General features: G+C 41.6%; 1 protein-coding gene across 1 annotated transcript in view; it reads right to left on the bottom strand.

The window, feature by feature from the left end:
• sox2 (SRY-box transcription factor 2) overlaps positions 1-12,095 on the bottom strand; it is an 18,226-nt gene extending 6,131 nt beyond the window's left edge. Inside the window, exons 1-3 of the mRNA XM_083671482.1 lie at positions 10,668-12,095; positions 9,538-9,646; positions 7,530-7,688 (exon numbers count right to left, since the gene is read on the bottom strand). Coding sequence (XP_083527608.1) covers positions 10,867-11,814 — 948 coding nt within the window. The 5' untranslated portion in view covers positions 11,815-12,095 and the 3' untranslated portion in view covers positions 7,530-7,688; positions 9,538-9,646; positions 10,668-10,866. The remainder of the gene's footprint in view (positions 1-7,529; positions 7,689-9,537; positions 9,647-10,667) is intronic.
• Positions 12,096-12,317: the final 222 nt, after the last annotated feature.

The following is a 12,317-nucleotide window of genomic DNA, read 5'->3' as shown; positions in this document are numbered from 1 at the left end:
CTACAGTAATAATGGTAATGAAACTAATTGTTGTGGTGGTTTTGTCGGGGAGAGTGTTGTGGTGTGTTTTCTCCACTTGTCAACATGGTCAAGCCCCCTCTCCTCCCTCTCCACGGTTACAACGCTGGTTGTTATTAAATTCCATGGCTGTCTTTCTATTTCTGTCTGGATATTGCAGAGAAAGAGGTGCAGCAGAGGTACAGCAGCAGGTCTGATAGAAGGTTAGCGTATATCTGACTCCTCTAACCTTTACAGTTCCTGATTTTACTGATAGTTCCTTCCCAGTGCTCGAGCTTTTAGGGCACAACCTTCTCACATGGTTGGAAGACGGCTACAAACTTCTGACAATGGCTTCTTAAAGGTCTTAAATTGGAACACATACGAATATCTACATCACAAATATATTGACAATTATTAATCAAAGCATAATCTTCAACCGTCTGTTTCTATTTTTTATATCAGTTTGGCATATTTAAATATTATACAAAAACTTTGCTCAAAGCCTTTCTGAATTAGGTTTTAGAAGTTCAGGCTATAGAGAAGGCTATTTTAAACTACAGTCACTCATTTCATGATATTATATGGACAACGTAGGCAGACTGGGCTAAAGCTTGCCGTGTACGGTCCTAAATCTCCTCTCATCTCATAGAAGCCTATATTGGACATCGCCTGGGGGTCTTTCTTGGGGCTGCTTGGTCGCAGAGAGTTCAAGACGGTCAGAATCCTGTCAAGTCGAGCGATGAGTAATTTGAGTCGGCTTAAAAGAAACCGACGCAGATAGTTATAATACAACATGACGAAAAATCAATAAAGGACACGTTTCAGATACCTCTTTGGGGTTTCCTGTCACAAAATTAAAATTTGGATGGATTGATCCAGCTTTTGATTTTCCCTTTCTTCAAACATTGACCTAATTAATTAATGGTTATGCCCATCATCGTTCCATACCGAGCATGTTTTTGAATGTATTTCCGCGCGTAATGTATTTTTTTGGGCGGCACTGCGCGCAACCAACCAAGGCCTAAAGTGTTTAAATATGCTATGTGTTGTTGTCATGACAGCCATTAAGTAGGTTAAGTAGACGATTCGCAGTTCAAACTGGACCCTTCTAAGTTATCTACACTTCATTAAGTCAACGATCGAGTATAGTAATGTGGTCACGCTGCCGAAGGCGACTGGGTGTGTGATGGAGTGATGTCCTGATTGCAGGGGTGGATGAACGCACTGTAGAAGGTGCCGATGGGTTACACGTCCCGTTCACATCCTGTTCCCGTTCAAAGGCTAAATGATCCGCGCTGTCAGATAATCGATGGAGGAGGTGCATCTGTCACAGATCCTCATCTCCTCGGAGAATCAAAACTTGCTGTGACACCATGACTACTCCCATGGCCTCATTTTATGCGGAGGATATTAGACGATATGGAGGTTCAGCTAACCCTGAATGGATGGACTGGACGACTTGGGCTGTATTTTATTTTCTACTGCTAAATATTAGGCCTAATTGTGAACTGATAGTATAACACGGGCAATGACACAGTAATAGGCTAAACCAGACATTTGGGAAGGAAGTTTATTTAACCAAATAAAGAAACAAATATAGTTCTAATATGTGTGGAAAAATAGCACAACTTTTCTCTCCTTGGTCACCTAAATAGGCTACGGTCCCTGAGATCACAGTGAGGTTGCACTTGTGTGGTGATAACCTGTTTCACTGCTGCCTGCGTTATGCTAATGATCGGGGCTCACAGCGCAGAGACAGTGAAATCTCATCCAGCCACTAGATTCGCTTTTCTGAGGGAGATGTCATTTCGCAGGGGAGGGTGGAGGGGGGGACACAATGACGAGCGCGGGAGTGACACAGCTCTGATCTCCGCGATAGGGAGATAGCCACCTGATTAAAATGGGTCGCTTGTTCTCCTCCGTCACTCGATCGGCGTGTGAACTCCCCTTATTTACAATCAAATGCAGTGACCGAGCAGCGCCCAGAACAGCCTTCCGCGAACCCCCTCTGTCTCCCTGCCCTATATTTACTAAAACCATGCCACAGGTGCAGCTCTCAAGCCCTAATAGGGTAAGCTTTCAGGGCAAAGACTATAAATAAAGAAGATAATAAACAAACAGGATAATTGTAATAGTCTGATAATAATGATGATAATTATTATTATTATTATTATTATTATTATTAATATTAATAATAATAATAATAATAATAATATTAATAATAATAATAATAGTAGTAGTAGTATTAGTAGTAGTAGTATTATTATCAGGCTATTATTATCAGGCTATTATTGTTATTATTGTTAATGTTATTACTATTATTAATATATATTAGTATTATGAAGAATATGAATACTATATATTAATAATATGAATGCAATGGCCTACAGTCTTAAAACGTGTTGTGGTCAAACAGCGGACGTGGAAGAAACGAAAAAACATGACACATGCCCATATTCCCATGAAGTTCTGAGAGATGGTGCATCTCCTCCTTAGCCCGTGTTCAGACCACGCAGACCCCTGCCTGTCTGTCGCATTTGAGTCACGGCTCATTATCACACGAAAAACGCCTTAGAGACGGTCTCAGGAGACGTTTCTGAAAGGAGCCTCTTTGCCATTCCAGAACTGTTTCTGTCGCAGCGACAGAGAGAGAGGAGAGGAGAGGGGCCATGCACAAACCCACAGCCACGCACCGAGGCACCACTCTAGAGTATTAATTAGGGGTGACGCAATCCACAGAAACGTATGGATTCAACATAATCGACTTTCCAGTTGCGGAGGTAGAGATTGAATAGGCAAGTAGTTGGAGGATATAATTTACTGTTGGAGGGAAGTCAGGCGTGTAATTGAGTATATTTAACACAACCATTTTGAATGATCAATGATTAAGGGTGGACTCATTTAAGTAACAGTAACATTTTAACTCATTTCAATCTCGTTATTTGACTATAGGAAAGGTGCATGCACAACGAATAAAATATTGGTTTTGTTTGTGTCTTGGTTTTGTTTGTGTCGTGTTGCCGAATTAGGCCTATTGAGAAGGTAAAAGGCTGATCTTCCAGTCTCTTCAGCCTCTTGAAATCTAATAAAACACCTTAGTCCTTTGTTGTTATTACACATTGCTACCTAAACTTGATACATTCAATATTGTCATCATGTTATGTATTATCTTATTCTGTGACACAATGGGACTGCAACTTTCTCCACTTTCTCTGTGTTAATGAAATATGTATAATCATGTTATACGTTCTTCTGTCAACAAGCCCACGCGTTCAAGCCGAGTAGTTCTCCTGCGTCCATTCAGGAGACTCGGCCATGTCCAGACAGACATAAAGGCCTGTTGTAGGCGTCCTTTCACTGCTCACACTAACTTTTGTAAACCCTTTATTCTAAAGCATACACAAGTCAGTCGCTATAGCAAACGAGCTGCTCTGTTCTGCCAAAGATGTTTTTTTTTCCACATAATCAACCGCAGCATGTAGATAAAGTAAACGCAATTGATAGGCCTCTAAACTGTTCTAAACTTTTCAATGCCGTTTGAACAATCAGTCAAACAAACTTGTAGCAACTATTATTGCAATCATTGATTTATACATGATAGCCTACACATTTTCTTTCCAGCATATTACTTTAGATTTCTTATTCATTTTTATTTTGAAATGTGGCACTCTATATGCTTATTGTGTAGTAGATCAATGCGGGTGAAGCATGACGCCTGATCGGGGGACTGAAAGTGAACAATGAAATCTGCTGTTAGGGAAGTCGGTGCATTTGTGTGGACAGAGGGTTTGATGGTGACTGTGTTTTGAAAGGCCACTGCTGGGAAATGACTAGAGAAGTTCCCGTTTGGTCGGCTGGTGATTTAGGCCATGTGTGGCGACTATCACAGATAAAGGCCTAAACGGGCTTGAAGGATGGAATATGCCTAAACTTCATATTTACACAACACATCAGATGTATTTATTGGTATTGGCTGATAGTGATTTATAAGAATAATGTCCTCCCCCCCAGCCCCCACCTGAGTGATCTAGACACTCCTTTGTTGCGCAACGAGAAAAACACTTGTTCCTCATCCCAACCCAGTATATGAAAGCCTGTAGCCTATATTTCAAAGGTTTCTAAAGGGAAAACATTAACTGTGGTTATTACACAACCATATTTTATTTTTTGTAAAGTATATGTCAAAGGTATATTTCTTATAAACTATAATCTACATGCATGAGTAAATGTAGAGAAAATAAACAAATGTGTAACTTTTTTAGCTCTGTAACACCAACATAAAGCCTATCAGTTCCGTGCACAATTATTCTTCAGATTCGCGAAGGCAAATGGTGTGTTTTAGTCAAAGACCTGATGTGAAACTACTCTGCCTACAGCTGCACAGCATAACTATTTATCACTGTGTGAAAACCCCTGCGTCCCTCTCCCTCCCCACCCCGCGTCCCACCACCCCGGGTCCCAGGCATCGCCTCGCTGGTCTCCCAGGCTATGCCAGCGGCCCCTAAAGCTCGAGCTTGTTCTGCCTCGGCCTGCTCTCCCCTGCTGCTGCCTCCACCGCTGCATCAAAGCATATATTGTTCTAAGCGTGGGGCGGCTGGACCAATAGCCGTGGAGACGCAGAAAACACTTGCGTCGGTCGGAAGAGCCTTTGCTGCGCATGGGTAAACTTTGTTTCCGCGCACAATAATAGCCCTAACCAATAAAGTGCGCCGCTTTCACTTTTCAACAAGATTAGAATGTATTCAGCCTATCGTGTGGCAGGCGATCCGTCATCACCTGTTGCAATATAGGCTACGAACGGCTGAATCTAGGATATGTGGAAGTGAAAAAAACACATCATAAATTCACAGAAAGTATTCGGTCTGCTCTACCTTTATTTACCACCCACAGTTCTTTATTGCAGTGTCTTTCAAAGTTGTGTGTCTACTCTCACAGAAGCCAATAGGCCTACTGTGCAGATCAATCGAATGAAAACTTTCGCCCCCTCACAATAGAGGAATTTGGGTCGAAAACGGTCGATAAACTAGAACGGACTGCAGACATGCATCTGTTGGAAGTTGAATATCTTCGCTGTTCACTTGCAGTGGCAAACTTCAGCTTCTGAAAATCCCCACAATTAGATGTGCATTGTTCTCTCCTAGCAACACTGCATAGAAAAGGTCTGCACTGTCGAAGCCAACCAGCCAAGCGTTTGACGTTATTAAATAATAAAGAGATGGTGATTTATATTGTTGCTCAGAAAAAGGCCCAATTATCCGCTGTTATACTGTCATTAAGGCTGTATTAACTCGAATTAGTTATAAAACAATGTGTTTATATTTAAGTTTAAGATGCCACTTTCAGTAGCATTATTTCCTGCTAAAATAGATCCTATAAATCATTAGGATATTGGCCTGACTAACGATATAATACGCCGGTGACATCAGCATAAACGGCATTATCCTCACATGACATTCATAGTCTATAACAGCAGTTTGTTTTAGTGTTTTGTTTGAGTCATATACTGGAAGTGCATGCACCCCAGAATAACCAAATATGTTACAAAACGAATACATATGTTATGTTTAATTCAGGCTAATGAAACAAACCACAAATGTGGAGGAAAAAAAAAACTGTCCATCACAAATGCTTGTATAGGGCCTATGTATTTTGTGTTTGTTTCTCAAAACAACAGATTTCGACTGAGTGAGTGAGTGAAACTGAAACATTGAAACGTGAGATACCAACTGTTGTATCGTATCAGCGCTACGTCCCGCGGTTTGTCTAGAATTATAGTCAAGTGCCAGAGGCCTCCATAGCAACTTGAGTACAGTGCTATATTGTATTTACTAGCACACTGGTACTAATCCACTGAGCACTGCTGCCCGCTTTAATCCCGGCTCCCATAGACGCCAGCATATGTAATGAGGCTAGGGTCGCTATTTTAGAAAATAAAACCCATCACCCCTCAAATTAGGGTGTGCCCACAATCTAGGCTCCAACAAGGAGCCATTGGGTGAAGTTACAATTAAGAAAACATTAGATGGAGGGAGGATTTATTGTCATTGAATTGTTTGAGTCTTATGTGTCTATCAACCCAACCGTGCAGAGTAGTGTAAACTAAAACACACTGTGACTGTGATCTTAAATCATTTCCCACAGAAAATAAATAACTTGCAGAATATGGTCAACATATTTTTGTGGTTTCTTCAAAACACACAGATTTAATCATGCCTGGCTATAAAGCTGTCATTATCAGACCTAAATTATAAAAACGCAGGAATAAGGGCTTGCAGTAACAATGCTGATAGTAATTGGGGCCGTTGCTCCCTCTGCGCGCTGAGGCCTGTGGGAGAGGAGAATGTTGAGAGAGAGAGAGAGAGAGAGAGAGAGAGAGAGAGAGAGAGAGAGAGAGAGAGAGAGGGAGAGAGAGAGAGAGAGAGGGAGAGGCGCGGGGATGATGGCATGCTGACTGCCAGTGTGTGGTCTATTGAATAGAATGCGCATTTTGGCCGCGCGGGGAGAACCCCCATCCCCCTGCTTCCCCGCACCTGCACTGGATCAGGGAGAAGGGGCGCGGGGCGCGGGCGGCCCCATTCACGCCAGAGAGACTGTTAAAATAGACGACATCTCTGACAGTTTTCAATTCAACGAATCTTACAATGCTAGACTACATCCCCCACAGATACCCCTTCCACTAGGCCTAAAATACTCAGCACTTGCCCCAAAATAAACTACAACAGAAGAAGACAAATAAGGACGTCACTTAGAAATGTTTTCTCTCTTTAATGCTATAACGGAACATCTGGACCAATGTGTAGAACGAGACAAACATGTTCATTTGAAATAAGAACTGCATAAAACAACAACATTTTCTATAGCCTAATAATAACCCAATAACTAAGTGAATCATCTTCTCAAAATCAATTGTGCCGCCAGATCAAATAAAGGGAACCAGGTCTGTACTTCATCCGCTGAGTAACTACTTTATCACCTTGCCATAATTTTATCCTTAAATAATGAACATTATATCTTTGGGACACAAGACTCACGTCAATGGTTTTCTCAGAAAAGATTTTCCTCGACACGCGAAGACCGTGGACTAAATACATAACCTCTGTCTACCGATCTCGATGACGTCATTGTTCCTTACAATCAAGTAAATCTGGTTGGGAGCGACTCGGGGATGAGAGCCTGACATCGAGTTATATGAGCCACACAACCGGACTGCGTACACGGTTGATAGGATTTCTAAAACGATATAACAAACAAACATTAATTTAGACATCTTACCCATCATCTGCAATGATAATGATAACGATTTATCTCATGCTCCTCTATGTACCTAGGTAAATAGGATCCGGACAAATAATCCTATATCAGCATAATGTGTTATAGAGGCCTAAATATTGGACCCCTTAAAATGTTATGATGATTACTTTCCTCAAAGTGCGTGCAGACGTGCATGGGCTGGGCTAAATGTATTTCACAACGATATCAAAGATAACATCTGGGGGGCTTTAACTATGAGCAAAACACAGCGCGCTTACCACCTGTTGCTGTCCAAATATCTCCGGGCTGCAGCAGCCAGACTCTCTCCACTCCCTCCCTCTCTCTCTCTCTCTCTCTCTGCGGCCGTACGGCGGAGGCCTTCCCCGGCTTCTCCGGAGCCATGGTCCCGTCCTCTTCTGACCTACGGTGCTCTCACCCTAAGTCACACAAAACCATACATTCAGTTACCAATGTTTTATGAGCTTTTATGACCATGACATTAAGGATATAATAGGGGCTGCAAGTATGCACCATTCAAAACCAGCACCTGTACTGAGCGTTTGAACCTATCGGCGCGTCAGCAGGCCACGCTTAGAGATTAAATATAATTAGAAATAATAACATACTCATGCCTAATCCTTCTTCATATATTGCGGTGACCCAATAACGAGATTCCTCACTGTTCACTACTTCCTAAGGGTATAGGCCTATAGATCTCTTATTCACTGTGTAGAAAGCCTCAGCCCCTCTTGGGCAATTCAACACAAAAGTCTCAAGTTCAATAGGTTCACTAATATGTCCGACTCCTTTCATAACTTTCCATCATCAGTTTGAATATCGCTTCCTTTAAATGTTGTCAATTTGTATTTTTCAATAATGTTGCACCCCCCTCACAATATAGGCTCAGGCTATATATTTGAAAGGGAAATGTTTACGACAGAAATAGAAAACGACATGAAATATAAAAGGGAAAGTGGCCCTCGAATGTTTCTCTCCCCCGTTCTCGAACAATAATATCAAAGGCCAAACGCTCAAACTCAAAAATATATTTAGGCCTATCTGATCATAGCCTACATGCTGCCGCTGAAGAAAAAATAATCACACACACACACACATACACACTCGACCTTTAAAATGGGTAGTTTATCAAACACGTTGAGCTATTACAACCGATTCTCCTGGTCGTATAAATAATTAATATATAACCGTTGCTCCCTGACCCTTTGAAAGTCCGGCAGGGACACGTTAGTCGGAATAATACTTCGGAATGAGCCCCTCGTCAAATATTCATTTAGCGGTTAATGCGAGCAGCTCTCCCAGGGGAGCCGGGGCAATAGACGCTTCCCAGCCCTGGCATGAAACAGCGCTAATCTACCTCTGCACTTCACACAAAATATTCTAACACCCGCACCAGATTTAAAACGTTGTTGTATTCAAAGGAGAGTCTATGGCCTAATCTCATCCATAGGCTGATTTGGTATAGAGTCCCCTCGGTGCAAAGTGTAACACTTAGAACTTGTTTTTTTTATTTTTTTAAGTTATAGGTCCAATAATAATCATGGACCCATCGACATTCAACTGTGTGGACCATGTTTAAGACAGATCAGTATTTGAATAAACATTCAATTCAATACACATTGGAATATATAGGGTATTTAATTGTGAGTGAAAATTAGGCCTATGCGCTGTTTCGGTCTTTGATTATACTCAGAAATGTGCACTCTGCATTAAATTGACCATTTCAAGTGGTTAGCCAGTTTGAGCAATATATAACACTGAACGAAACATCTAGTTGATATAGCCCAGAGATTAAGCTACATTTAACACCACCATAAATAAATGCTGTTGGCGAAATATGTCTTCTAACAGTAAGGAAATCTTTAGGTCTAAAGCTTTACTTTAGGGCGTAAACTGATGTTTGGTAAATATTTAGGCCTAATGTTTCACGTTTAGTGTCATTAGGCTACTGCATATTCAGTAGTGCATTTATATGGAGCGTTCTTCTATAGCCTAATTCAAATGATCCATTTACTCATCTGCAAACAGGCCTTTATAACCAAAGTGTAAACCTTCATTGCTGCAATGAGCGCTGCTTACTGAAACTTTGTAGGCCATATAGTCTATTAATTCCACACGGCAGAGGTATACACTCCCAAGATATACAGATTGAAATCAGTGATTAAATTATATGCATGCACCTGACCGTTTGTCGATTATAATGAGGATTAAGACAAATCAAAATATGTGTGTATTGATTGTTGAAAAGATGTAAAAAGGAACGACTACCTTTTGAGAATCTTCAACATTTTGGGCGTATAATCTTGTCTTGTTTACAGGCAACAAAATTTAGCGCGGCAGGCAGCCTTCACAATCCTTGGGCGCATTGCTCGTTTCACTAGAAAATAGAAACGTCATTAACCTGAGTTTTGATTAATATAATATACAATGATTTAACATTGCAAAGCATTATCAAATATATCCATACGTGTGCGTGCAGGCAAATGCACGATTAAGCACAGGCAAAACAAAAATAATTTGTCATGATCTTGTCCCCATGAGAAGCTTTGCTGACAGCCATATCATGACTCTCTCCCAGTGTTTCTTTCTCTTAGGTAGTTATTGTTTTAGAATATATAATATTGATATGAGGTGATTATGCCTAATCAAATATTGATTCATAGTAAAACCATTATGCTGCATGAATAACATAAATGCAATACAAAAACATGGATAATTCACAACACGCAGCGTGGGCTGGCAGGCTTACCTAATGATTAAAAAGAGAAATAAAATCAAAACTCAAACAATTTCAAGTATCCAAATTTCCAAAATTTATTCATTTCAAACTGCATATTGAAAAAAAAAAACTCAGCTGAAATTGTAACTGTTATAATGATGATATTAGTTCGATTATATACATGGAGTGTTGGCAGCTGCGTACAGGCCAAATTGTAAAATACAACTACGGGAATGAAATTTGCAATAAAAACTTAAAATATCACAGTAAATATACAGAAATTGTACAAATCATTAGAAAATAAAGAACACAAACTTCATACCTCTAACAGATGAAAAGTGGGAGACAAAAATATAAATTAACAATTCATGTTTACCTGCAAGATGTAAAAATGCTTATATCTTCACTAAATTAAAATGGTTTAGTACTATTCTCGACCTTCAAGGAGAAACATTTACCTGCTTGTCTACCTCCCCTCCCTTCATTGTTTTGCAGTTTCAGGAGCATCATAATATTGAACTCAATTTCAATTCTGCCATTTTCTTTTCTGCAGAACTGCTGTTAATAAAAATGGAACCTCTTGTAGTTTACAAACATTTTCATCTGATTGTTATGTTTCTTTGATAAATACTGTACAAAAGGTGATTGCAATAATAAAACATCTGATTGGGACTCCCACCTTCTACTTTTCCAAACTCATACACCATTGAAAAACTTTTTGCAGAGTTTCCTACCGTTCCTCTAGAACTTTCTCTTTAGAATAGAAAGAAAAAAAAAGTTTGTGTGTTCTTTCCTTGAGTTCTATACAACTTATCCCACCCCAAATTTTCTGTACAAAAATAGTCCAGTGTAGTCCAGTTTCTCTTATAAAAGTTAATTTACATATGTGATAACGGCATCGTGCCGTTAATCGTCGTGCCTGGCACAGGTGCGCTCTGGTAGTGTTGGGACATGTGGAGTCTGCTTTGGGCCGACTGCTCGTTTGCCTCGGCGCCGGGTAAGTACATACTGATCATGTCCCGTAGGTCCCCCGTCTGACACGGAGCGCCCCGGGAGTGGGATGACGACGTGACTACGGGAGGACTGGAACTGGACTCTGACTTGACCACCGAGCCCATGGAGCCCAGCGTCATCCCCGGGGTGGCCTGCTGCGAGTAGGACATGCTATACGTGGGGGATCCGTTCATGTAGGTCTGGGCGCTAGTCATGGAGTTGTACTGAAGGGCGCTCATGTCGTAGCGGTGCATCTGCTGCATCTGCGCCGTGTTGTGAGAGTTTAAACCCGGGTGCTGCCCGTAGCCGAGCTGCTCCTGCATCATACCATAACCCCCATTGGTCCAGCCGTTCATATGTGCGTAACTGTCCATCCTCTGGTTCACCCCGCCGCCTAAGCCACCCCCGACACCTACCCCAGCGCCCATAGCGTTGCCGCCCGGCGCCAGCAGCCCACCTGGCAGGGTGTACTTGTCCTTCTTCATCAGAGTCTTGGTTTTCCGCCGGGGACGGTATTTGTAATCCGGGTGTTCCTTCATGTGGAGAGCCCGGAGACGCTTCGCTTCGTCGATGAAGGGTCGCTTCTCGCTCTCGGATAGAAGTTTCCACTCGGCCCCGAGTCTTTTGCTTATTTCCGAATTGTGCATTTTGGGGTTCTCCTGGGCCATCTTTCTGCGCTGTCCCCTCGACCACACCATGAAGGCATTCATGGGTCTCTTGACTCGGTCCGGGCTGTTTTTCTGGTTGTTACCAGATGAATTCGAATTCCCCGTTCCCCCAGTATTTGTCTGGGGTGCAGGGGGCTTCAGTTCTGTCTCCATCATGTTATACATTTGTAATGTCTAAATGGATCAAAACTGAACTTTTGGATCAAAACAATTTTTTTATGAAACTTGCCCGACCACAATGAAAAAAAGTCCCAAAGCAGAGGTAGTTAGAGAGCCGTAGTTACCTTGTCGCTTTCACTCAGTAACTTTGCTGAAATAGTAAAACGTTCTTTTTTTGCCTTGAGCCAGTTAGGTTCCTGTTGTGTCGACAAACTTCTCTCTTGGTCTCAAAGAATCAACAAACTACTTTTCCCTCTCCGCCAGAGCCTTGACAACTCCTGATACTTTTTGAACAAGTTAATAGACAACCATTCATGTGATGCTGTCACGAATAAATGGTCTTTTACCTGACCAATCACAGAGCGACTGTTCCCTCGGCCAGGATTGTGTCTTTTATTTAGCATAAAGGGGCGGGGTTACTCGCGGTCAGTGGTGAGCACTGAGGCAGAAGCTGCCGTTATCAACCAATAGAAGCTATATATTTATTATTGCAAGTGCTTGAAGTGGGC

The sequence above is a fragment of the Argentina silus genome (genome assembly GCF_951799395.1).
Source record: "Argentina silus genome assembly, chromosome: 6".
Classification (NCBI taxonomy): domain Eukaryota; kingdom Metazoa; phylum Chordata; class Actinopteri; order Argentiniformes; family Argentinidae; genus Argentina; species Argentina silus.
This window is presented reverse-complemented; position numbering and strand designations above follow the sequence as displayed.